Raw genomic sequence first — 26,805 nt, 5'->3', positions numbered from 1 at the left:
AAGAGTGTGATTCAGTGAACAGACCCTGGCACTGTAAGGATGAAACCTAGGGCTGTCTTTTCCCTTTCTTTTTCCTTTTTTTCGGGGGGAGGATTGGGGGAGGGAGAGTGCTAGTCAGTAGCAGCAAGACATGAAATGTAAAGACACTTGACAATCCCAGGCTCAGCAAAGTACCTCTAAAATACCTTGAGCTGAGTCAAATTCTTAACAATCAGAGTGGGAATAAAAAGCTGCCGAATCATACAAATCATTCTATGTATGATTATATAATACTGTATATGTTATATACAAATCATTATATATATAATCCCACCCGAAAGAATGGAAAGCAACAAATGACTGGTCGACTTTGACTTGTCACTTCTACCTAGATCCGAAGAAAAGAGATATAGACCATGATCCCTGCATACAAGAAATTTACAACTTACTGCTATTAATTAAATGAATGACAATGATAAGTCTTCCAAAATATATTTCAGTGTTGTGGGGCATTTAAAAATCTCTCTGTATGTAATACATAACTAAGTGGGGATAAATTTAAATTAGACTTCTTCACTATGAGTTGAACCTAAATGGTTTTTTATGTGAGATATATTAGATAAATGTGTTATCATATTTTTCCTTTGCTAAGTCACTTTGTACATAATATTTTACTTGCATTTATAGGTATTTATAACTTACCTCCAATATGCATTGGATATATAGTTGGTGGTTTAATTATGAAGAAGTTCAAGATTACTGTCATACAAGCTGCCCACATAGGATGTTGGTTATCTTTAATTGAGTATCTTCTCTATTTTTTGTGTTTTCTCATGATCTGTGATAATTCTTCAGTTGCTGGCATAACCACCTCTTATGAAGGGTATGTTGTTTTCTAATGAATGTCATACTCTTTCAAAAGTTAATAACATTTTCTACAGTGATTACTCATGACCAGATTATTTGCTAATTGGAGTTAATGGCAGGAATTTGTGGTCTTTCTCCATCTTATTAAAGAGGTTGGGAATATATCACAGAGTTAGTGAGCTTGTGATTGCGTGTGTGTGTGTGTGTATGTGTGTGTGTGTGTTTGTGATATCCTAGTAGATAGTAAAATGAATATCACAGAAACTAGTTATGGTTTTAGGTTGTATTAGGATGTGTTATTCATACATTTTATACAACCATAAATAGGTAAAATTAAGAGTTGACTATACAGTCTCAATCACCTTTATATGGTTCCACAATGGGCTTAAATTTAACGTAACTGGATCCTAATACATGATATATCGATGTTTATATAAATTTGTATATTTTATTTGTATAGGTATATCTATATTTTTGAATGGTTTTAGATTTGCATTTTGAGGGTTACCTGGGTTCACAGGAAGGTTTTGCATAGTGATATGAATTTTTAAAAGTCATTTGTAGGACATATCTAGATAATAGAGTGATTAGTTGAAATGAAGAACATCCTAAAATGGTCCCTTTAAGATTATCAAGGACTATACAATTGGAATAATATTAAACACATAATCATAAAAGTAATTTATGTATTATCTTATTTGAGTCTTGCAAATTCCATTTAAGATAGCTGTTGTTATTTCCATTTTACAGATGAAGAATTGAGATTCAGAGAGATTAAATGACAAAGGGAGGTCATGGAAAACCTCTTCAACTCCATCAATATATAAAAATAGAATTTAAAATTGGTAAAATCTTAAAGATTATCTCCATCTCCAATTATCCTGATTCCCAGAGCATATATGTAAAAAGGCATAATCTAGTCATGAGTCAGGACTTTAATTCAGTTTCTAGACTCCCATGCTAGCGTTCTTTTCATCATATTACATTGAACATAAGAAAAGTAATCTTGTTAGATCTTTAGATCTGTTTTTAAATTGAAGCATAGTTGATTTACAATGTGTTAGTTTCAGGTGTACAGCAAAGTGATTCAGTTACAGACACACACACACACACACACACACATATATATTCTTTTTCAGATTCTTTTCCATTATAGGTTATTACAAGATATTGAATATAGTTCCCTGTGCTATAAGAAGTTCTTGTTGTTTATTTTATATAAACTATTCATTTTTTATATAATTCTATTTATTTTTTATAGTGTATATCTGTTAATCTCAAACTCCTAATTTATCCCTCCATTCTTTCCACTTTGGTAACCATAAATTTGTTTTCTTCATCTGTGAGTTTGTTTCTGTTTTGTAAATAAGTTCATTTGTATCATTTTGTTTAGATTCCACCTTAGTGATATCATATGATATTTGTCTTTCTCTGTGTTAGACCCCTTTTAAAAAACGTTTTTTCCCTGGTTTTATTGAGATATAATCGACAAAAAACATCATGTAGGTTTAAGGTGTATAATCTGATGATTTGACACATTATATATTGCAAAATGATTATCACAATAAGGTTAGTTAACACATCCATCACCTCACATATTTACAGTTTTTTGTGTGTGTATGGTAACTTCTAAGATCTACTCTCTTGGGAACTTTAAAACATACAGTATTGTTAACTATAGTCACTAGGATGTACATCGTATCCCCAGAACTTATTCAGCTCGTCTCTGCAAGCTTGTTCCTTTGACCACCTTTCCCCATTCCTTTTCCTACCTCCCAGCAACCACCAATCTACTGTTTCCATGAGTTCAGTTTTTTTAGATTCCACAAATAAGTGAGATCATATAGCATTTTTCTTTCTCTTTCTGACTTACTTCACTTTGCATAAAGCCCTCAAGCCTCATCCATATTGTTGCAAATGGCAGGATTTCCTTCTTTTTCTATGGTGGGTGATATTCCATATTGTGTGTGTATGTGTATATATATATATACATATACCACATTTTCTTTATCCATTCATCTGTCAATGCACACATAGGTTATTTCTATGTCTTGGTTATTATTGTGAATAATGCTTCAATGAACACAGGAAGAGAGATATCTCTTCAATCGTCTATTTTCATTCCTTTGGATAAATACCCAGAAGTGGAATTGCTGAATCATATGGTAGTTCTGTTTTTAATTTCTTGAGGACACTCCATAGTGTTTTCCACAGTGGCTCTCTCAATTTACATTCCCACCAAAAGTGCACAAGATTTCCCTTTTCTCTACATTCTTGCCAGCATTTGTTATCTCTTTCCTTTTGATAATAGACATCCCTTTCAACATCTTAATAGGTGTGAGGTGATATCTCATTGTGGTTTTGATCTGCATTTCCCTGATAATTAGTGATGTTGAGCATCTTTTCATTTACCTGTTTGGCTGTTTGTATGTCTTCTTTGGAAAAAATGTCTATTCAGGTCCTCTGCCCATTTCTAAATTAGATCAGTTGGTTTTTGTTATTGAGTTGTATGACTTCTTTATATTTTGGAAATTAACCTATAATCAGATATATGATTTGCAATCATTTTCTCCATTCATATGTTGCCTTTTCATTTCGTTGATGGTTTCACTTTCCATGCAGCAGCTTTTTAGTTTGACGTCATCCCACTCATTTATTTTTCCTTTTGTTACTTGTGCTTTTGTTGTCAAATCCAAAAAAACTCATTGCCAATACTGGAGTCAAGGAGCTTACCCTTTATGTTTTCTTCTAGGAGTTTCATGGTTTCTGGTCTTAAATTTAAATCTTAATCAATTTGAGTTGATTTTTGTGTATGGTGTAAGATAAGGATCCAGTTTCATTCTTCTGCATGTGGCTGTCTGGTTTTCCCACCACCATTTATGAAGAGACTTTCCCAACCCTATTGTATATATTCCTGGCTCCTTTGTTGTAAATTAATTGACATACATGCATAGGTTTTTTCTGGGCTTTCTATTCTGTTCCATTGATCTATGTGACTGTTTTTATGCCAATACCATACTCTTTTAATTACAATAGCTTTGTAATATGGTTTGAAACCAGGAAGTGTGATATTTACACCTTTATTCTTCTTTCTCAAGATTCCTTTGACTATTCAGGGTCTTTGTGGCTGTAGGATGGGCTCTGTGGCTGCCCAGGCTCTCTGGCCAGGCTTTCTGGATGGGTAGGACTGGAGGCTATACTTAGGAGTTGGGTGGAGCTCCATGGCCAGGGTGGCCCATTGACTGGGAACCCAAGCCAGGCAGAACTGCCAACCGAGCTCTCTGGCCAGATGGGGTCACCACTCAGCTCTGCAGATGGGCAGAGGCACTAGCTGGGATCCCTGCTTGGGCACTGCTGCAAGCAGGAATTCAGTTTACCAAGATCTGACTGCTGGTTGCTGTAAGTCCTTCCCCCCTCTCCTTCTCCAGTGGTCAAACCTCGCAGATTCTCCCAGTGATCCCCTTGTGGAAAGATCTGAGTGGGCCTCCTGGAAAGCATTCCACAATCTGGGGGCACTGGGCTTTCTTTTCCCACTGGAAAAACCATAGGCTTACGGGGGCTGTCTTGATGTGGTGTTGTGCTAGCCAGGGGGAGGGGCGATCTGCTCAGAGTGTTACTGCTCCTGTTATCCTTCTAAGGTCATCCTTCTTGGTCTCTGTGGCTCAGGAGGTGCTTCAGCCTCACAACTGTGTTCTGGGACTTTCATAGTGGTGTCTTGTTTATGGATAGCTGCTCATTGGTCTTCTTGATGATCACTGAACACTTTTCATACTAGGAGAATATATTTGTTTACTCAAGTATTTATGGTTCTGGAGCTAAATGTATTATATACATTATAAATTGTACTTACAGACTTTGCTCTTACAGGTTTTGAGCCCTTGAGATTGTTTTTGTAAAATATGATCTCTCTTGTTATTTTCCACCATGGGGACCAACACCAGGATTTGTTCATCTTCATTTTTGAGTTCTAATTAATACCTGGAAAAATACTTTCTATGTAGTAGGTGTTCAGGTAATGCTTGTTTATTGGCTTTTGTGTACCTGAAAGAAATCATTGAAAAACTAGCTGTGGTCACCAAAGTAAGGTGTATTTTCTTGCAGAGTTATAGTATCCAAGCCATACATTGACAGTTGGAAGATTTCTGCTTCTATTTTGGGGAGTAGAAGAAATATAATTGGGAACTGAGCTGAAAAGAAAAAGAAAATGCTCTAATATTTTTTCAATATCCATGGCATTATTTTAAATCATTTCAGAGTGCAACAAGATTTACATGTGGGAAATGTCCTCCTTGCTGACTGCAACATGGATTGTAACTGTCCAACTAAAATATGGGACCCTGTATGTGGAAACGATGGTTTGTCATACATGTCAGCTTGTCTTGCAGGTTGTGAGACATCCTCTGGAACAGGAATAAACATGGTAACACATCTTATTGGCCTTTTATACAGAACTTTTGTTTTATGCACTGCATTGGCACATTCCAACTATGAACTGGTCCATATTTGACAAAAGTAAAATTAAAGTCTTTCCTCAAAACCAAATTAAATTTTTTTTATGTAAAAAATAAGTTACTTTCTATGTGCTCACTTAATTTATCTTTTACTTCCTAATTCTTTTTTTTTTTTTTTTTTTGTGGTATGCGGGCCTCTCACTGTTGTGGCCTCCCCCATTGCAGAGCACAGGCTCCGGACGCGCAGGCTCCGGATGCGCAGGCCCAGCGGCCATGGCTCACGGGCCCAGCCGCTCCGCGGCATATGGGATCCTCCCAGACCGGGGCACGAACCCGTATCCCCTGCATCGGCAGGCGGACTCTCAACCACTGCGCCACCAGGGAGGCCCTACTTCCTAATTCTTATTTGAATTCTTCTGCATGTCTGACCTCTGATCTTTAATTTCATAACAGTTGACATTATTACTTAATTTCATTTAAAAATACTCTAGACTGAAAAAAAATATTCTAGACTGAGTTAAAGTAGGCAGTTTTGCTCTCAATTATTCAGTCAATCTCTTTGCTGTTTTTTTTTTTTTTTTCTTTTTTCCTGTGTATATGTACACATGTACTTTCTGTGTTTTACACTGTGACAGCTTCTTAAGAAGATAGAATTGGGCATGTTTTCTTGCCTAAAAAATGTCACTTATAATGTTGGTTGGTGATCAAAATAAAATACAAATTTTGATATATTTTTTTATTGCTGGGTCAAAACATATACAAAATTCTAACGTTTATAATGGTTATTTATTCATTTATTTAAAACATCTTTATTGGAGTATAATTGCTTTACAATGGCATGTTAGTTTCTGTTTTATAACAAAGTGAATCCTTTATACATATACATATGTCCCCATATCTCTTCCCTCTTGCGTCTCTCTCCCTCCCACCCTCCCTATCCCACCCCTCTAGGTGGTCACAAAGCACCAAGCTGATCTCCCTGTGCTATGCGGCTGCTTCTCACTAGCTATCTATTTTACATTTGGTAGTGTATATATGTCCATGCCACTCTCTCACTTTGTCCCAGCTTACCCTTCCCCGTCCCCATATCCTCAAGTCCATTCTCTAGTAGGTCTGTGTCTTTATTCCCATCTTGCCCCTAGGTTCTTCAGGACCTTTTTTTTTTTTTTTTTAGATTCCATATATATGTGTTAGAATACAGTATTTGTTTTTCTGTTTCTGACTTACCTCACTCTGTATGACAGACTCTATGTCCGTCCACCTCACTACAAATAACTCAATTTCATTTCTTTTTCTGGCTGAGTAATATTCCATTGTATATATGTGCCACGTCTTCTTTATCCATTCATCTGTTGATGGACACTTTGGTTGCTTCCATGTCCTGGCTATTGTAAATAGAGCTGCAATGAACATTGTGGTACATGACTCTTTTTGAATTATGGTTTTCTCAGGGTATATGCCCAGTAGTGGGATTGCTGGGTCATATGGTACTTCTATTTTTAGTCTTTTAAGGAACCTCCATACTGTACTCCATAGTGGTTGTATCAATTTACATTTCCACCAACAGTGCAAGAGGGTTCCCTTTTCTCCACACCCTCTGCAGCATTTATTGTTGGTAGATTTTTTGATGATGGCCATTCTGACCAGTGTGAGATGATATCTCATTGCAGTTTTGATTTGCATTTCTCTAATGATTAATGATGTTGAGCATTCTTTCATGTGTTTGTGGCAATCTGTATACCTTCTTTGGAGAAATATCTATTTAGGTCTTCTGCCCATTTTTGGATTGGGTTGTTTGTTTTTTTGATATTGAGTTGCATGAGCTACTTGTAAATTTTGGAGCTTAATCCTTTGTCAGTTGCTTCATTTGCAAATATTTTCTCCCATTCTGAGGGTTGTCTTTTTGTCTTGTTTATGGTTTCCTTTTCTGTGCTAAAGCTTTTAAGTTTCATTAAGTCTCATTTGTTTATTTTTTTAATTTCCATTTCTCTAGGAGGTGGGTCAAAAAGGATCTTGCTGTGATTTATGTCATAGAGTGTTCTGCCTATGTTTTCCTCTAGGAGTTTGATAATGTCTGGCCTTATATGTAGGTCTTTAATCCATTTTTAGTTTGTTATTGTGTATGGTGTTACGGAGTGTTCTAATTTCATTCTTTTACATGTAGCTGTCCAGTTATCCCAGCACCACTTATTGAAGAGGCTATCTTTTCTCCACTGTATATGCTTGCCTCCTTTATCAAAGATAAGGGGACCATATGTGCATGGGTTTATCTCTGGGCTTTCTATCCTGTTCCACTGATCTATATTTCTGTTTTTGTGCCACTATAATATTGTCTTGATTACTGTAGCTTTGTAGTATAGTCTGAAGTTAGGGAGCCTGATTCCTCCAGCTCCCTTTTTCTTTCTCAAGATTGCTTTGTTTATTCGGGTTTTTTTGTGTTTCCATACAAATTGTGAAATTTTTTGTTCTAGTTCTGTGAAAAATGCCACTGGTAGTTTCATAGGGATTGCATTGAATCTGTAGATTGCTTTGGGTAGTAGAGTCATTTTCACAATGTTGATTCTTCCAATCCAAGAGCATGGTATACCTCTCCATCTATTTGTATCATCTTTAATTTCTTTCATCAGTGTCTTATAATTTTCTGCATACAGGTCTTTTGTCTCCTTAGGTAGGTTTATTCCTAGATATTTTATTCTTTTTGTTGCAATGGTAAATGGGAGTGTTTCCTAATTTCTCTTTCAGATTTTTCATCATTAGTGTATAAGAATGCAAGAGATTTCTGTGCATTAATGTTGTATCCTGCTACTGTACCAAATTCATTGAGTAGCTCTAATAGTTTTCTGGTAGCATGTTTAGGAATCTCTATGTATAGTATCATGTCATCTGCAAACAGTGACAGCTTTACTTCTTCTTTTCTGATTTGGATTCCTTTTATTTCTTTTTCTTCTCTGATTGCTGTGGCTAAAACTTCCAAAACTATGTTGAGTAATAGTGGTGAGAGTGGCAACCTTGTTTTGTTCCTGATCTTAGTGGAAATGATTTTAGTTTTTCACCCTTGAGGACGATGTTGGCTGTGGGTTTGTCATATATGGCCTTTATTATGTTGAGGAAAGTTCCCTCTATGCCTACTTTCTGGAAGGTTTTTATCATAAATGGGTGTTGACTTTTGTTGAAAGCTTTCTCTGCATCGATTGAGATGATCATATGGTTTTTCTTCTTCAGTTTAGTATGGTGTATCACATTGCTTGATTTGCATATATTGAAGAATCCTCGCATTCCTGGGATAAACCCCACTTGATCATGGTGTGTGATCCTTTTAATGTGCTGTTGGATTATGTTTGCTAGTATTTTGTTGAGGATTTTTTCATCTATGTTCATCAGTGATATTGGCCTGTAGTTTTCTTTGTTTGGGACATCTTTGTCTCGTTTTGGTATCAGGGTGATGGTGGCCTCATAGAATGAGTTTGGGAGTGTTCCTCCCTCTGCTATATGTTGGAAGAGTTTGAGAAGGATAGGTGTTAGCTCTTTGATAAATATTTGATAGAATTCGCCTGTGAAGCTATCTGGACCTGGGCTTTTGTTTGTTGGAAGATATTTAATCACAGTTTCAACTTCAGTGTTTGTGATTGGTCTGTTTATATTTTCTATTTCTTCCTGGTTCAGCCTCAGAAGGTTCTGCTTTTCTAAGAATTTGTCCATTTCTTCCAGGTTGGCCATTTTATTGGCAAAGAGTTGCTTGTAGTAATCTCTCATGATCTTTTGTATTTCTGCAGTGTCAGTTGTTACTTCTCCTTTTTCATTTCTAATTCTATTGATTTGAGTCTTCTCCCTTTTTTACTTGATGAGTCTGGTTAATGGTTTATCAATTTTGTTTATTTTCTCAAAGAACCAGCTTTTAGTTTTATTGATCTTTGCTATCATTTCCTTCATTGCTTTTTCATTTATTTCTGATCTGATCTTTATGATTTCTTTCCTTCAGCTAACTTTGGGGCTTTTTTGTTCTTTCTCTAATTGCTTTAGGTGTAAGTTAGGTTGTGTATTTGAGATGTTTCTTGTTTCTTAAGGTAGGATTGTATTGCTATAAACTTCCCTCTTAGAACTGCTTTTGCTGCATCCCATAGGTTTTGGGTCATTGTGTTTTCATTGTCATTTGTTTCTAGGTATTTTTTGATTTCCTCTTTGATTTCTTCAGTGATCTCTTGGTTATTAAGTAGTGTACTGTTTAGCGTCCATGTGTTTGTATTTTTTACAGATTTTTTTCCTGTAATTGGTATCTAGTCTCATAGCATTGTGGTCAGAAAAGATACTTGATACGATTTCAAGATATGATCTATCCTGCAGAATGTTCCATGGGCACTTGAGAAGAATGTGTATTCTGTTGTTTTTGGATGGAATGTCCTATAAATATCAATTATCTCCATCTTGTTTAATGTATCATTTAAACCTTGTGTTTTCTTATTCATTTTCATTTTGGATGATATGTCCATTGGTGAAAGTGGATGTTAAAGTCTCCTACTATGATTGTGTAACTGTTGATTTCTCCTGTTATGGCTTTTAGTATTTGCCTTATATATTGAGGTGCTCCTATGTTGGGTGCATAAATATTTACAATGGTTATATCTTTTTCTTGGATTGATCCCTTGATCATTATGTAGTGTCCTTCTTTGTCTCTTGTAATAGTCTTTATTTTAAAGTCTATTTTGTCTGATATGAGAATTGCTACTCCAGCTTTCTTTTGATTTCCATTTGCATGGAATATCTTTTTCCATCCCCTCACTATCAGTCCGTATGTGTCCCTAGGTCTGAAGTGGGTCTCTTGTAGACAGCATATATACGGGTCTTGTTTTTGTATCCATTCAGCCAGTTTATGTCTTTTGGTTGGAGCATTTAATCCATTTATATTTAAGGTAATTATCGATATGTATGTTCCTATTCCCATTTTCTTGTTTTGGGTTTGTTATTGTAGGTCTTTTGTGTCTGTCCCCAGCGGCTAAAGTTTGTTCAGTGGGTTGTGTAGTGTTCCTGGTGGAGGGGACTAGTGCCTGTGTTCTGGTGGATGAGGCTGGATCTTTTCTTTCTGATGGGCCACGTCTGGTGGTGTGTTTTGGGGTGTCTGTGGCCTTACTATGATTTTAGGCAGCCTCTCTGCTAATGGATGGGGTTGTGTTCCTGTCCTTCTAGTTGTTTGGCATAGGGTGTCCAGCACTCTAACTTGCTTGTCATTCAGTGAAGCTGGGTCTTGGCATTGACATGGAGATCTCCTGCAGATTTTCACCGTTTGATATTATGTAGAGCTGGGAGGTCTCTTGTGGATCAGTGTCCTGAACTTGGCACTCCTACCTCAGAGGCACAGCCCTGACGCCTGGCTGGAGCACCAAGATCCTGTCATCCACATAGCTCAGAGTAAATGGCAGAAAAAAAAAAGAAAGAAAGAAAGTAGAAGATAAAATAAAATAACATAAAATAAAATAATTTAAATAAAAATACTTATTAAAAAATGTTTTTAAGTCATAAAAAGTAAAAAAAAAAAGTAAGAGAGCAACTAAACCAAAAACCAAATACACCAATGATAACAAGTGCTAAAAACTATACTTAAAAAAAAAAAAAGGACAGACAGAACCCTAGGACAAATGGTAAAAGCAAAGCTATACAGACAAAATCACACACAGAAGCATACACATACACAGTCACAAAAGAGAAAAAGGATTAAAATACATTATATATATATATATGTTGTTGCTCCCAAAGTCCACCTCCTCAATTTGGTATGATTCGTTGTCTATTCAGGTATTCCACAGATGCAGGTATATCAAGTTGACTGTGGAGATTTAATCCGCTGCTCCTGAGGCTGCTGGGAGGGATTTCCTTTTCTCTTCTTTGTTCTTACAGCTCCCGGGGTTCAGCTTTGGATTTGGCACCGCCTCTGCGTGTAGGTCGCCTGAGGGAGTCTGTTCTTCGCTCAGAGCGACGGGGTTAAAGAGCAGCTGCTTCAGCTGCTTCGGGGACTCTGGCTCACTCAGGCTTGGGGGGAGGGAGGGGCACGGAGTGCGGGGCGAGCTTGCGGCGGCAGAGGCCAGCGTGACGTTGCACCAGCCTGAGGCACGCCGTGTGTTCTCCTGGGGAAGTTGTCCCTGGATCCCGGGACCCTGGCAGTGGCAGGCTGCACAGGCTCTTGGGAGGGGAGGTGTGGAGAGTGACCTGTGCTCGCACACAGGCTTCTTGCTGGCGGCAGCAGCAGCCTTAGCGTCTCAGGCCCATCTCTGGGGTCCGCGCTTTTAGCCGCGGTTCGCGCCCGTCTCTGGAGCTCCTTTAAGCAGCACTCTTAATCCCCTCTCCTCGCGCACCAGGAAACAAAGAGGCAAGAAAAAGCCTCTTGCCTCTTTGGCAGCTCCAGACTTTTTCCCGGACTCCCTCCTGGCCAGCTGTGGTGCACTAGCCCCTTCAGGCTGTGTTCACGCCGCCAACCCCAGTCCTCTCCCTGCGATCCGACCGAAGCCCGAGCCTCAGCTCCCATCCCCACCCGCCCTGGCGGCCGAGCAGAGAAGCCTCTCGGGCTGGTGAGTGCCGGTTGGCACCGATCCTCTGTGCAGGAATCTCTCCGCTTTGCCCTCCGCACCCCTGTTGCTGCGCTCTCCTCCACGGCACCAAAGCTTCCCCCCTCCACCACCCGCAGTCTCTCTGCCCGCGAAGGGGCTTCCTAGTGTGTGGAAACCTTTCCTCCTTCACGGCTCCCTCCCAGAGGTGCAGATCTGCCCCTATTCTTTTGTCTCTGTTTTTTCTTTTTTCTTTTGCCCTACCCAGCTACATGGGGAGTTACTTACCTTTTGGGAAGTCTGTGGTCTTCTGCCAGCATTCAGTAGGTGTTCTGTAGGAGCTGTTCCACATGTAGATGTATTTCTGATGTATTTATGGGGAGGAAGGCGATCTCCACGTCTTACTGTTCCGCCATCTTGAAGTTCCGCCTTCCAAATTTTGATTCTTATTGAAACCTGGGAACATAAGAATTCAAAAAGGGTTGACTTTGTTCTGTTTGTGAAATAAACTATATTTTTGGAAATAAAACTTTGTTTATTGGTAAGTAAATATTTCAACTGAGCATTCTGAAACAAATTTTATTTGTCATATTTATCATGTGGCAAAACAGCATGTGTTTCTAAAAAGCATGACTTTTAGGCAACAGAGCTATTGCAAATGTACTGAAATTTAGAAAGAAATACCCTTTTTCGGAAACCACCCTTCTACTTTTTGTTTCACGAGATAATCCTGAGACACAATAAAGGATATGAGAACAAAGGGAACCAACTGTCTATCTTGATCTAATTGGGAATGCAGAAAATATTTGAGATTTGTATTCAAAACTTTCCTTCCTTAAATAGGATAATATATTATTTTTGACAGGTGTTCCAAAATTGTAGCTGCATTCAAACACCAGGAAATTCATCTGCAGTTCTTGGGCTATGTGACAAGGGACAGGACTGTTCCATGATGCTCCAGTACTTTTTAATCTTGTCAGTGGTCAGCAGTTTCATCTATTCTTTATCTGCCATCCCTGGATATATGGTTCTCCTGAGGTACAAGAATTATTTTCTTTATTTAGATTTATTTCTGGTTGTTTAGTTAGGGAGCTTTTTCTAAGAAAGCCACTTAAGTCCACAGTATCTAAGAACCTGGTGCTCTATATATACCATTTATTAAGACTTTCCCATTAAGCATTGTTGAATTTTACCAAATTTTAAAGTTAGCAATAAAAATGTTTATCTGATGGTATTTCCCTCCCTATCTTTCCTACCTTATTTATTAGAGTTAAATTAGTGAACCTCTCATTGTTTAATGCAAGAAGAGACACATTTATATTTTAGGGTAAACCATATGAAATGATCATTTTCCTAGGTACAGAGTGGTTGCCTAGCTGTCATTTCTTATAGTTCAACCTATAGGACAGCAGAGTTTAATGCTGTCGGAAGTCTCAGTTTCACCAATTACTACCCACAGGGCAAAAGGCAGGTCAATTGATCTTTCTGAGCTCCTTTTATCTTTAATTAAAAAATGGATATATAATGAATGCTCAACTGTCTTATAAGGCTACTGTGAGACACAAACATTGAAGGGCTTACTGAAACTAGGAAATTGCAGAGCTAGGATTCAGACTTAGTTTTATTACATGTATTTTTCCAATTACAGCAGCTTCATGCCTTGTAAACAATTCTAAACATGTGTAGTAAACAAAGTGCATTGTTTTCTCTTTTCTTCATCTTGAAGCAGAGTTAAGTTGATCATAATTCTCAGTTCATAGTTTATCCTAGGTGAGGTAAGGTTTCCCTCTTGTTTTATTTCACTTTATTTTAATTTTTTTCATTCCATTCCCCACTTCCTATCACCACCGGCATCTATATTAATATGATAGACATACGTTCTTAAATACATATTTTCCTTTGTAAAATATTAAGTTTTTTGTGTATTGTGTTTTATATTCAAACAAATAGTGTTGTGCCATAAATTTGTTTTGGTTCAAAAGGCACATGGATACATAAATTCACCAAGTACTGCTAGTACTTATGAGTTATTCTTGTACCATCAATGCATGGGAATTTCTACTTCCTTATAGCCTCACCAACACTTAGAATTATTGAACTTTCTGACTTTGACTCTTCCAATGGGCGTAAATTGGTAGCTCACTGATGTTTTAATATGTGATTTCCTAATTCAATGAGTTTAAGAATTTCTTCAAACTTTTTTCTAGCTATTAATGCTTTTGCTTCAAGATGCTTATTCATTATTTTTGCCCATTTTCATTATAATTCCTATACTTTTCTTGGTGAATTATAGACATTAATGTAATATTGTTTACTTGATACAATTATCTTTTCCTGGTCTCTCATCTTTCCTTTGATTTTTTTCATAGTATTTTTTATGAAATTAAATCCTAAATTTTGTTGTAGTGAAATCTAACAATTTTCTTGCCTTAAGGTTTGCGTATTGGGGAGTCACATTTCAAAAAGGTTTCCATATTCCTAATTTATAAAAGTATTCCCCTAAATTTTATCCTACCAGCTATACAGCTTTACCTAGTTCTTTAAGTCATCACAAGTCTATCTTTATGTGTGGCTCAAGGGAGAGAGATATTCAGTGTTATTTTTCTCCAAAAGATAAAGTAGCTTTCCCAGCATCACAGCACAAATAAGAGGTCTTTTTTCCATTGATTTGTGGTGCCATCTTTATCATATTTAGTTCTTATATAACATGGGCCATTTTCATTCTTATTCTGTTCCACAGTTTACTTGTTCTCATACCAGTGACATTGCATATGTTAATGTCTCATACAGTAGCTCTTCCTCACCCACCCACCACTTTCACCTTCACTCTTCCTTTATTCTTTTCTTCCTAAATTGATTTAGCTATCAATGCATGGATCTTTATACTCACATATGAATTTTGATTGTATGGATTCTATATATTAATTGGAGAAACTCTGACATCAAATATTTGTGAACATGGAATATTTTTCCATTTATTTAAAATTTCCTTTATAGATACTACACACACACACACACACACACACACACACACACACGTATATTATATATATATATATATATATACACACACACACAAAATGGTACCATGTACAATTGCAAATATATATGTACCCATATATATCCAAACATACATATATGGAGATGTACTTATTTGTAATTTAACATGATGTTATTTTCTTTTATATTTTCTAGTTGGTTATTGTTGGTTTAGAGGAATGCTGTTGATTTTTTAAAGTTTACTTTTTATCCAGCAAGTTTTCTTATTTGTTCTAATAACTTGTTGATTTTGTTAGGTTTTCTGTGTAGAAATATGTGCACATATGGAGAGTTTTATCTCTTCACTTCCAAACCTTACACATCTTAGGTTTTAAAAATTTTCTTACAGCATCAGCTTGGACCTCCAAAACTGTGTTAAACTATTTGGTGATAGTGAGTATTCTTGTTCTTTTCTAATTTTAATGGAAACCATGTAAAATTTTTCCATTAAATATGATGCTTGCTATAGATTTTTAGTATGAGTTTTCATCTAGTTTCTGAGTTTTTAATAATAGAATCAGTATTAAATTATCAAATATATTTTTCTTCATCTAGGAAAAAATCTGCATATAATCTTCCAACTCAGTAGTTTTAGTGTAGTGGAAAAAAGTGATAGTTTTTTTCTACATTGAACTGCTTGCATATCTAAGAAAAACCATACTTAATCACAATATATTTTTATATATGATTTGATTTAAATAATAATTTATTTAAAATTATATCTATGTTGATAAGTAAAACATACCTTTTATTTTCTATTCTTTTTTGTTTGTTTTTTTGGAATCTTTCTAGGCCCACAAAATAAATTAATAAATTTTCTATTTTTAAACTTCTGGAACAAGTTGCATTAAATATCTGTTTGTTGAAAGTTTTATGAATTCACCTTAAAACTATTTGTACTTTGGGCTTATTTGGTCAGTGATACTTGGTTATTATTTTCATTTATTTAATGTTAGTGTCTATTCACATTTTCTGTATCTGCTTATGCCAGTTGTATACTTGTCAGTGTATGGTGTTTATAATATTCTTTTATCATTCTGATATTCTCTGATATATCTGAAGGATTTTCCATTTTTTCCTGTATTTTGTTTATTGCATCTTCTTTATTTTTTTCTTGATTATTGTTGCCAGAGGCTGTTTTATTTTTCTTTTTTAAAGAACCAGTTTTTGGTTTTGATAATCTTTATTTCATCTATTTCTGCTCCTAATTTTATTTATTTTAAATTTTTTTTCCTTTTGGGTTTGCTCTGTTTTTCTTTATCCAACTATTTGAGTTTAACACTTAGATAATCTGTTCATTTTGATTAATGTAAATAAAATCATACATTTCCTTGCAAGTATTGCTTTAGTTATATCTGAACTAGTATTTTCCATGAAGTTTACTTCTAACTCTTTTGTAATATCTTTTATGTTTGCTCCACCAAACCAAAATTTATTTATGTGTTATATAATTTCCGTATCTATGAGAAATTTCTATAGGTATCCTTTATTATTGTTATTTCATTTTCACGTTCAGAGAATATAATCTGACAGATGTGGGGTTTGGGGGGGAAATATTGTGGCTTTCTTTGGGGCATAATGCATGTTCAATTTTTGAGTGTTTCATGTGTTTCTGAAAAGAAAGTGTAACTTCTGCATTTTGGATATACAGTTTCCATATTTCTTGGATTGAAGTTAATCACTGTGTTATCTAAATTTTGTAAGTCTATGCTTGTTTTTTGTCTGCTTAATTGAACAGTTTTTTGGAGATGGATGTTAAAATCTTTTTAAATTGCTGATGTATTCCTTCCTATAATTCTGTCAGTTTTTTAATTTATATATTTGGAGGCTATTATTATTAGTAGCACTTAATTTTCTTCTTTATCTTTTAGTCATTTCTTTCAGGCAATTCTATTTTGTCTCTTATTAAAATTGCAGTACTGGCTTTCCTTTGGTTCACTGCTTCCTGTTACACCTTTTTCCTTCCCTTTCTTTTCAATCTTCAATCTTCTATTTCACTTTATAGACAATATGCTAGATCTGATTTTGTAATTTCTGATTGGTGAGTTTAACCCACTTATATTTATTGTAATTAATGTGATAGGGCTCTTTTGCCACTTTATTTCATATATTCTATTTATTTGACTTTTTGCTTCTTTTTTTGCTTTCCATTGTATTTATTGGATTTTCTTCTGCTGCTTTAAAAGTCATACCTTTCCAATAGCTAGCCTGATTATTGAAATTATTAGCTACATTTCTGTTTTACCTATCAATTTCAAAACTTTTCAGTAATAATATCTACTTTCTATTGAGATGAATACTTAATCATGTTCTCAGCTCTCTTCATATCTTTACTCTTTTCCTGCAGCTCTTGCCAAGATCACATTGTTGAATTTAACACCTGGATTTTTATGGATATACTTGGGCTTTTCTCTATTTTTGTGGAATCTTCATGGATCTCCTACCATGATGGTAGACGGATGCAACATCTATGCTACTCTGCCAGTTTTTAAGAACTATTTTAATTTCTCTCAGCCTTTTCCCATAATTTGCATTTTAATTTTTCTTTCTTATTTCTGGATTCTAGAATTAATGTTGTTATCAATATCAAATAGTGACAGCATTTGGAGAACAGTTTAAACTGTTTACAATTTCTTAGCTATAAGGATTTCATGCTTTTGTGAGATCATAAGGTGGTATATTAGAAATAGAAGAGAAAGAAAAATTCTTCAGTAAAATGTAAATGCCCTATTTTCTGTATTAAATGGTAACTATGGGAGCAAGAGGGTCATGCTATGTCTCCTGGCTTTTCTTACTTCCTTCTTAGTAAAATCCTTGATGCTGTCTAAATAATCTACATGTTAGATAGATAATGACCAGATCAACTGTATCTGAGTCTATGACACTGAAGAGTTATTTGAATTGGTAAAATACTTATGCCAAGAAAATGCCAATAATATGATATTTTTGCTAAAAATGTACTGTGTCCTTTTGTGAAGAAAGCTGCTTTCATTTTCTCAGCTTTGAGTTAATCAAAGAAGGGAAGGGAATACAGAGGAACTCTCCAAGTGAATTCTTGGAGCAGGTAGCCATGCTGATGCTGAAGTGAGTGGAGCACAAAAAATGCCATTAGGGAATTATAGTCTTCATTTCTACTCATAGGAATTTCAGGCAACAGTGAAAACATCAGGGAATTTCTGGAGAGAATGGAGGAATCTGTGCCACTCTTGAAAAGATACCAAGTCACTTAAAATATGTTTGCTTTGGATTTTTTTCATCACTTTCCTTTGAAAATTTTTATTCTGGCTTTCTTTTCTCCTTACATTTATTTTTTAAAATTCTTGGCTTTTCTGTATTTTGTTAATACAAATAATTTAAATACACCTAGGGTTGCATTGTTTTTGTTTTAGGCTAAAGTTTTAACCATCAGAATCAAGAAATACTATTCAAGAAGAGGATACTGGGGTAGAAATCAACTGATATGAAACATTTTCTTCCTTGATAACTTTATGATAGAAATGAATGAGCAAAAAGTGATGGATAAAATGCCAAGGACCAGAGGTGGGGCTCCTGTGAAGGTTATGAACTGGATAATCAGGCCTTGAATAACCAAGACCTGAGCAGGCAGGAAAATTTTCTAAGGCTCAGTGTGTTACTAGCACACAAACAGTTCTTTTAAGAAACTGTGGTAGATTTTAAATGTCTACTTTTTAAATTTATGAATTCATTTATTTTTTAGGTGTATCAAGCCTGAAGAGAAGTCTCTTGGTGTGGGATTACATGCATTTTGCACAAGGGTATTAGGTAAAAATAGTTATTTTTCCCAACATCAAATCAGACCACTATTAAATTCTAAGTAGATGAAATCACTCCCTCAGAGTAACAGTCTAGCAAATATCCCTTCTGCTTGTAAACAGCACTTTGTAATTAGTGTGAGAATGAAGAACAAAAAGAAATAGAGAACTTTTCTTTTTTATTTGAAAAAGGCCTATCTGACCTTAATTCCACTTTTCATCAATTGCTTTTCATCAATGCAATTTGAAAAGCAAAGGAACAGGAAATGCTTTGTTAAAGTATAACGTGCATGTGATTGGCCCAAAACATTGCAGAAAAAAATGTAAAGAATCATTAATTCAGTGTTTTTCTCTACTGATGATTTTTATTTTGCATTTATCCTTCAGATTACTAATTTTTTATAATCTAAAAACTTTACAGTAAAAGTAACTTCCAGTTTGTAAAAGTAAAATTTAAAGCAATAGATGTATATTTTGTTAAACTTTATTTGTCCTACGAATAAAGTTAAAATGTTTCCCAACAAAACAATATATCTTCTTACCTTGCTAATGGATTCTTCTTTCTCCCTTTTAATTGTAGCTGGAATTCCCGCACCTATATATTTTGGAGCTTTAGTGGACTCCACATGTTTACACTGGGGTACTTTGAAATGTGGTGAGTCAGGGGCATGTAGGATATATGATTCCACCAACTTCAGGTAAAGATAATTTTTTAAATTGCTTTCTAAGCATAGACAGTGTGTAAATTGGTACCATTCATATCTAACATTTTCTTTGTCAAGGGACTAGATTACTTTTGCCTTTGTTTCCAGAATAGCTAGTGGTACTGTATCTCCAATACTTATTTATATACTAGAATTTTATTTCCTCAATATTTTCAAAGTACTTGATAAATATAAGCATGGGTGCCTTTCAAAAGCTTGTTCCTTGGGCTTCCCTGGTGGTTCAGTGGCTGAGAGTCCGCCTGCTGATGCAGGGGATGCGAGTTCGTGCCCTGGTCCGGGAAGATCCCACATGCCACGGAGCGGCTAGGCCCGTGAGCCATGGCCGCTGAGCCTGCGCGTCTGGAGCCTGTGCTTCGCAACGGGAGAGGCCACAACAGTGAGAGCCCCGCATACCGCAAAAAAAAAAAAAAAAAAAAAAAGCTTGTTCCTTAAATTGGCTGCAATCAATATATTGTTGAAGGTCATGGCTGTACAAAAGCTACCTATCTAAATTATATTACTCTCAAGTATCCCCATTTAATCCTACATCATTTCAACATCTTACTAGGTTAAATCCTTACTTCCTTTCACTATCCACTTCTGATCTTTAAAGTGGTATTTTTTCTCCCTTATTAAATTTCACTGACACAATATTCTTCATGTCTCTTAAAGCTTTATTTTTTTTAATAACAGACCTGATTTTGAACAAACCTCATATAATAATATTAACCTGTTTTTTAACAAAACTCTTCCATTTTTCTCTTTTTATTTTCACATTCTTTTCCAGTTGGAGACCTGGATTTTGTTTAAATTTATATTAATTTCTCCTTATGGGGCAGTAAGAAAACTCATTTTCCAGAAATGATTTAGCATTATTTAAAATAGTCTAAGGTCTTCTCTTGCTCAGTAAAAGGATATATGTCAAGAACTGTGAAGAGAGCAGACAGAATGCGATTCATGTTTTCATCAGTTCCCCTTTCCCCTAAAGTTCCACAGGGGTAATATGGAGGTGGGCACAGATACATGCTGTGCATGCAATGGGTTTGCATCACAATTAAGGAAAGCCAAGGATCCCTAGTGTAGGTTGGCCTCATCCTGCTGCTTTGATTCCTGTTTATAGTAGCTTTGATTAAATGCTATTTCAGACAAAATTATTATATTTGGTACCATCCTCTGTCAGTCAGGTGAATTAGAGTGACCAATGAAGTGTACTCATGAGAAAATTCATCAGAAACTAATACAATGTAGAAACAGGAGTTACATGTTGATGGACAATTCTTCATGGGTTCCTTGAATTTTGGCATATCTTGTCAGCAGAAGCTTTTGTTCTGAACTATCTTTTCAAAGATGTTTGAACAGTAAGTGACCTTGGAATATAAAAATGGTCTTTCCCTCTGGAGCAGAGATTTCTGTCCAGGATGATAAAGGTAACATCTCCCTCTGGGGCAAATGTTGGCAGATTTGCTTGCAACCCATTTAAATGATAGGGATTTCCTAAACTCAGGATTGCTTAGCTGCGACCCGAACCCAGTGGGTGCACAGCATCCACCTGGGTCTCCTGAGTCTCCACTTCGGGACTTGGGGGGTGAAAACTAACCTGAACATGAAGCTTGTGCTGATTGTTGTAAAAAAGTCCTTTGTCTCTGACCATGGAGGCTTGTATCTTCTGCCAGCTTCCATGCAGCTATGGCAGACTAACTTGTTAGCTTAAAATCCAGGTAAGATCTAGGACTCTTTTACAGTTCTTGAGAACAGAAATACTGACTAACTTAAAAATTGGCCAAAAATGTAAGGATGATCACTTACATTTATTACCATCTAATGAAAAGCGGGGAAAGGATTAAGGAAAATTTGATGGAAGTAAGGCATGGGAAAATAAAAACACAGAAAATAATTGAAAATAAAGCCTAAATATACCAGGTTTTGCAATAAATGTAAACTAATTGAACTTGCTTCTTAAAGGATAATGCCTTTCATATTGAAGTTTTCCAAATTCCAGCTACATGTTGTTTACAAGAGATAGCCTAAAAATATAATGCAAAGAAATGTTGAAGATAAAGGTCAGAAAATGTATACCAGACAAATATTAATTCAAACTTCTGTTGTTATATTAATGACTGTAAGACAAAGTAGAATTTAAAGTGAAAAGAATTAATAGAATTAAAGAAGGGTATTACTTAATAATAAAAAAAGCACTTCACCAAAAATATATAACAATCATGAACCCATATAAATCTATCAACATAAACTCAAATATATAAAACAAAAATTCACAAAATTACAAGAAGAAATCTACAATTAGTGGAAATTTTCAACACACTTCTACAACAAGTGAATATAAAATACAGATGAAAAATTCGTGAGACTATAGAAGATTGAACCATCCAATCATGCAAAAAATTATCTATTGGTAGATATATAGTGATTTTTTTAAACCCAACTAACAGCAACCATAGGAAAGTAATGCAAACCTCATTGTAAAAGAGATTTAAAAAGAAACCCTTTTGCACGTTATTGCAGTGATACTAAGTAGGGAATAAGATACAGATACACCCAAGAACTAGACTGAGTGATCTGCTCCCTCTGTGATTATTCCCAGTATCACTATGGAAAGAACTAGGAAAGGCCTAAGAACCTGGGGGACTGGGATAAGCAAAGGGAGAATGATCAAATTTGGAAGAGCAAATACAGAGAAACAAAACAGCAAAGAAAACCAAAATAAACAAAGAACAACAACAGAATACTCAAGAAGAGCTTGTGAACTGAAATGTTAAAATACATGAATAAATGCAACAGTAAGAAAGACAAGCACACAAACTACCAACTGAAACATGACTTTATTCCAGATGAATTTTAATCTAATGTAAGAATCTGACAAAGACTTTAAAATAAGTATGTTTAACCAGCTTGATAGGTTTAAAAATAATAAATTGATGGCATAATACCCATTAAAAATGAATAAGAAATTATGAAAAAATTCTAGCAGAAAATCAAAAAGAACTCTTGGAAATATTAGCAATTAAATGGATAGCAGTGAAATAAAAAGAATCCTAAATACATAATAAATTTCAAGTCAACATAAGATAAGAATTGGTGAAATGGAAGAGAGTACAGAAGAATTTATCTAGAATGTAAATCAATGATTTGAACGGATTCAACAAAAATGAACTACATAAGTAATGTTAAAGACCAAGTAGCAGTTAAAGGGATATATTTCAGAAATTTTCTAGGACAGAGAATAGAGGAAATGGCAGAGATAAAGAACTAATGGCTTAGAATTCATTAGAATTTAATAGAGACATACATTTTCAGATCAAAAGTGCACTTCAAATGACTAATGGAATAAATTAAATAGACATATCAGAGTGAAATTACAAAGGCTCAAGATAAAGAAAAAACATAAACACTACCCAGAGAAATAAACATGTGGTTTATAAAGAAATAACAATTAGACCAATAGCAGATAGGTCATCAACAACCATAGATCCTAATATCTTTATGATCCTTACTGCTTTGGGTTTGGGTTGAAACCAAAACCCAAACCAGAGAGCAAGAAATTGTCACATGTGACTACATATAAAATTTTAAAAAATGTTTGCAACAGAAAACACCATAGACAGTGAAGAATGATAGAACACAAATTGGAAGCATCCAGAACTCTCATACACTGCTGGCGGTGAATAAAAACTATTGAAAAGAACCTTTAGGCAATATTTACTAAGCTGCATCCTCTAAGATGCTTACACATATTTTAGAGAAACTCTTGCTCACATGCACAAGGAGACATGGCAACAAAGTCTTGTTGCAGTTTTGCTGATATTTTAAAAAATTTGAACAAAAGCGTCCCACAGGAAAATGGATAATAAACCATGGCGTGTTTGCTACCGAACTCAGGTTCGGCTACTCACCACTCAAAAGCCAATACACTGAGAAGCAGTGTCAGTAGAAAGGAAAGGTGCTTTAGTCAGAAAAGCTGCCAATCTGGGGAGAAGGTCGACTCATGTCCAGAGACCAAATCCGAAGATTCTGCTTAGCCATGACAGTTTTTAAAGGAAAAAATGTTGGGGGGGTGGTGAGGGTGGGAAGAATCTCAGTGAATCATGGAGGCAGGAGATTGTTCTGCATCATTCCCACCGAGTGCACACTGGCTGACTCTATCTTCGGATGTTATCTTGCCTGAATGATCTGCCTGCAGGTTGCTAAGGGAGCTGTTGGGAGCAGAGAGCTAACCACTCTTTAACTATTTAATTCTTCACTCTTACTTCTTTATAACTAGGAAAAGAATTAACAGGCTAGGCAAAGCATGGTGTGCGTTAAAGAAAGCATTAAGTCAGGAGTTAGTTTCAATTGTTTAGTGATTTCATTCCTATAATTAGGGTTTTAAAGTTAGAGGGGGACAGAAATGGGTAAACAGGAAAGGGGCAGAAGAGTTGCTTTCATGTTCATACATCACAATGTTGTTCAACAGTTAAAAATAAATGATGTAGAACTACATGTATGAGCCTAGTTTTAAAATGGTGGGTTGATAGAAAAACTTTCAAAATAAAAATATAGTATTATGCCAATTATTTAAAATGTAAAAATATATACAATAATTGTATAAATTATGAATGGATACATGCATACTTTGTAAAGCTATAAAAATAAACTAGGAACAAAATCCATAAAATTCAACATAGTGTTATACCTGGGATGGGTTAGAATGTAGTAGGATCACAGGAATTAAATATTTTCTTTTAACCTGGTCTGAAACAAAAATGGCAAAATTTAATCATTTAAAAAACCTGGATGGTGAGTACAAATATGCTTAACTCTTTTTTTCCTGCATTCTTGAAATGTTTCCTAATAAAAGAAAATTTTAGAAATAGAAAATGAATATAAGAAGCAGAAATTAATAAATAGACTACACACCATAGAGGTAACTCCCAAAAAGCTGTGTTTTCTAAAAGATTGAAATATAATAATAACAATAATCTGGAAAGGCAAATAAAGAAAGAGAAGAGGCACAAATAAACACTATTAGGAACTAAAAAGGAAATGTAAGTACAGAGACTTAGGAATTTTATACATAATAATTTGGAAACATGTTAAATAGTTTTCTAGATTAATACATATTATCAAATTTTGCTATAAATATATAAAAAATATGAATATTTTCATAGCCACTTAAAAAATTTGCATCAGTCAAAAATTCTCATCTTCCAAAGACATCAAGTCCAGAAGCTTTTAAGGCAAGTATTACAAACCTTCAATGAACTGATGATTCCTGCATTATATGAGTTATTCCTAGAAACGAAAAGAGAGGGAAAATTTCCCAATTCATTTTACAAAGCTAGTGCAACCTTGATATTGACATTAGACAAGTTCAGTATAAGGAAAAAAGTATAAGCTGATTTTACTTGTAAATATACATGCAAAAGATTATCAAACTGAATCCAATAAGGTATAAAAACTAACAAATAGGGTTTGTTACAGAATTATAATAATAATCTTAGATATTCTGCTAATTACATACAGAAAAATGATTTAGTGATATTTTACAAATTCACAACTAAAACTCTGAGCAAACTCAGAAGAGGAGAAAGAAGCTTCCTTAACCCGATTAAGATCATCTAAGAAAACACAGGAGTAAATATTATAATTAGTGGTGATTCTTTGGAAGCATTCTTACTAAATATTGAAGTAAAACTGCTATCCCCGTCAGTATTAAATTTAAATTGAGGAGTCTATTCAATGTAAAAAGATAAAATAAAAACAGTAACAAAAGATAAGCAAAGAGGGAAATAAATTTCCATCTTCTAGATAAAGAATCCCAAAACGCATTTTAGCAAACATTAGAATTCATAAGTGAGTTCATGAGGTTACTTCATAAGGTTGACGTGCAAAACAAGTAGCTGCTGCTCCTTATGAGAGTAAAATATTAATAATTAACAATATGCAAAACTATCTTTATAAGTTTTAATATGTTTTACATTTTTTGATAGATACATCTACCTTGGATTGCCAGCAGTGCTAAGAGGATCAAGCTATATTCCAGCCTTTTTAATCCTCATTATTTTGAGGAAGTATCATCTACCAGAGGAAAATGCCTCTTCAGAAACTATGCTTGAGGCCAAGTTTACAGGGAAGGAAAATGAGGGCAAAGAGACGGACCAAAATTCCAAAGTTTTGAATGATGATGAATTGAAAACTAAACTATAATGCTCTTTTATATCATGCTTCGCAGAATTGGAGAACACACTACAACTTAATTGTTCTTAAAATCAATAGAGGTACTTACTGCAGGTAATTTTTCCTTGTCTTTAAGAACCTCAACATTTTTCTTTACTCAAGTTGAAAAAATGTTCACTGATAGTATTTCTGAAGGAACAATGGTATTTGAGATTTTCCTCAGAGGGACATTTATACACAACCTTCAAAGTAAGATATCAGAACCAGCTTTATTTTTATGTTAAATTGTTAAAACAGCAATTTCTCTTTTCACTCATGCAAAATAAGGGCATGTTTCCCATATCTTTTCCAAATGATTCTAAAAATTTCCTACTGTGAAAATCTATTTAATTCCATTGAATTTCTGCTTTGATATCAGGATTAGAGACTGAAATTCTTATCTTCTTATGTGAATATTTAAGTATTTTATTCAAATTTATCACTTCATGTGAAAGAAGAGTAAATCTTTTTAATCTATTTTGGAATTGTTCTTTACCTCTTCCCATTCATTCCAGACATGATTCTTTTAAAATAGATTACTCACTAATATGCCATCACTTGATTTCAATTCATTCCCTGCTTTTTGACTCATGTCATATATTTGCTCATTTTGTTCAGAGTACTGACAAACTTAAACAGGTAATTAAAAATCATGTAGCAAAGATTGTTGGATATTTTTTTCAGCAATTCAAACCTGGCAACTGAACTCTCTCTTAAAAACAAATGTCTAAGTCAAAGTGTGAAAGGTCAATACTAGAAAAACACTAGTCCTTTTTTTTTCAGTATTTTAAAATTAATTAATTAATTTACTTTTGGTTGCGTCGGGTCTTTGTTGCTGTGCATGGGATTTCTCTAGTTGCGTCGAGCAGGGGCTACTCTTGGTTGCGGTGCATGGGCTTCTCATTGCGGTGGCTTCTCTTGCTGCAGAGCATGGGCTGTAGGTGCGTGGGCTCAGGAGTTATGGCTTGTGGGCTCTAAAGTGCAGGTGCAGTAGTTGTGGTGCATGGGCTTCCTTGCTCCGTGGCATGTGGGATCTTCCCAGACCAGGGCTCGAACCCGTATCCCTTGCATTGTCAGGCAGATTCTTAACCACTGTGCCACCAGGGAAGTCCCGAAAAACACTAGTCCTTAAAGGCTGTTTGTATTGCCAGATATTATCCAAAAAATCAGTTTCCCAGATTCAGGAGGCCTCCTTAGTCTAATGCTTATGTCACCCAAGGTGTCCTAAGTTAGAATACAAACACGAATT

At 35.1% G+C, this 26,805-nt stretch overlaps 1 protein-coding gene across 1 annotated transcript in view; it reads left to right on the top strand.

The window, feature by feature from the left end:
* Nucleotides 1–25,547, top strand: part of SLCO1A2 (solute carrier organic anion transporter family member 1A2) — a 46,622-nt gene extending 21,075 nt beyond the window's left edge. The window contains exons 9-14 of the mRNA XM_060112837.1: nt 667–862; nt 5,101–5,266; nt 12,696–12,868; nt 18,588–18,652; nt 19,223–19,340; nt 25,331–25,547. Of these exons, the coding sequence (XP_059968820.1) occupies nt 667–862; nt 5,101–5,266; nt 12,696–12,868; nt 18,588–18,652; nt 19,223–19,340; nt 25,331–25,547 (935 nt within the window). The remainder of the gene's footprint in view (nt 1–666; nt 863–5,100; nt 5,267–12,695; nt 12,869–18,587; nt 18,653–19,222; nt 19,341–25,330) is intronic.
* The last annotated feature ends 1,258 nt before the right edge of the window (nt 25,548–26,805 follow it).

This window comes from Mesoplodon densirostris, chromosome 11 (assembly GCF_025265405.1).
Source record: "Mesoplodon densirostris isolate mMesDen1 chromosome 11, mMesDen1 primary haplotype, whole genome shotgun sequence".
NCBI lineage: Eukaryota > Metazoa > Chordata > Mammalia > Artiodactyla > Ziphiidae > Mesoplodon > Mesoplodon densirostris.
Note: the sequence above shows the minus strand (reverse complement) of the source record. Positions and strands in the feature narration are given on the sequence as shown.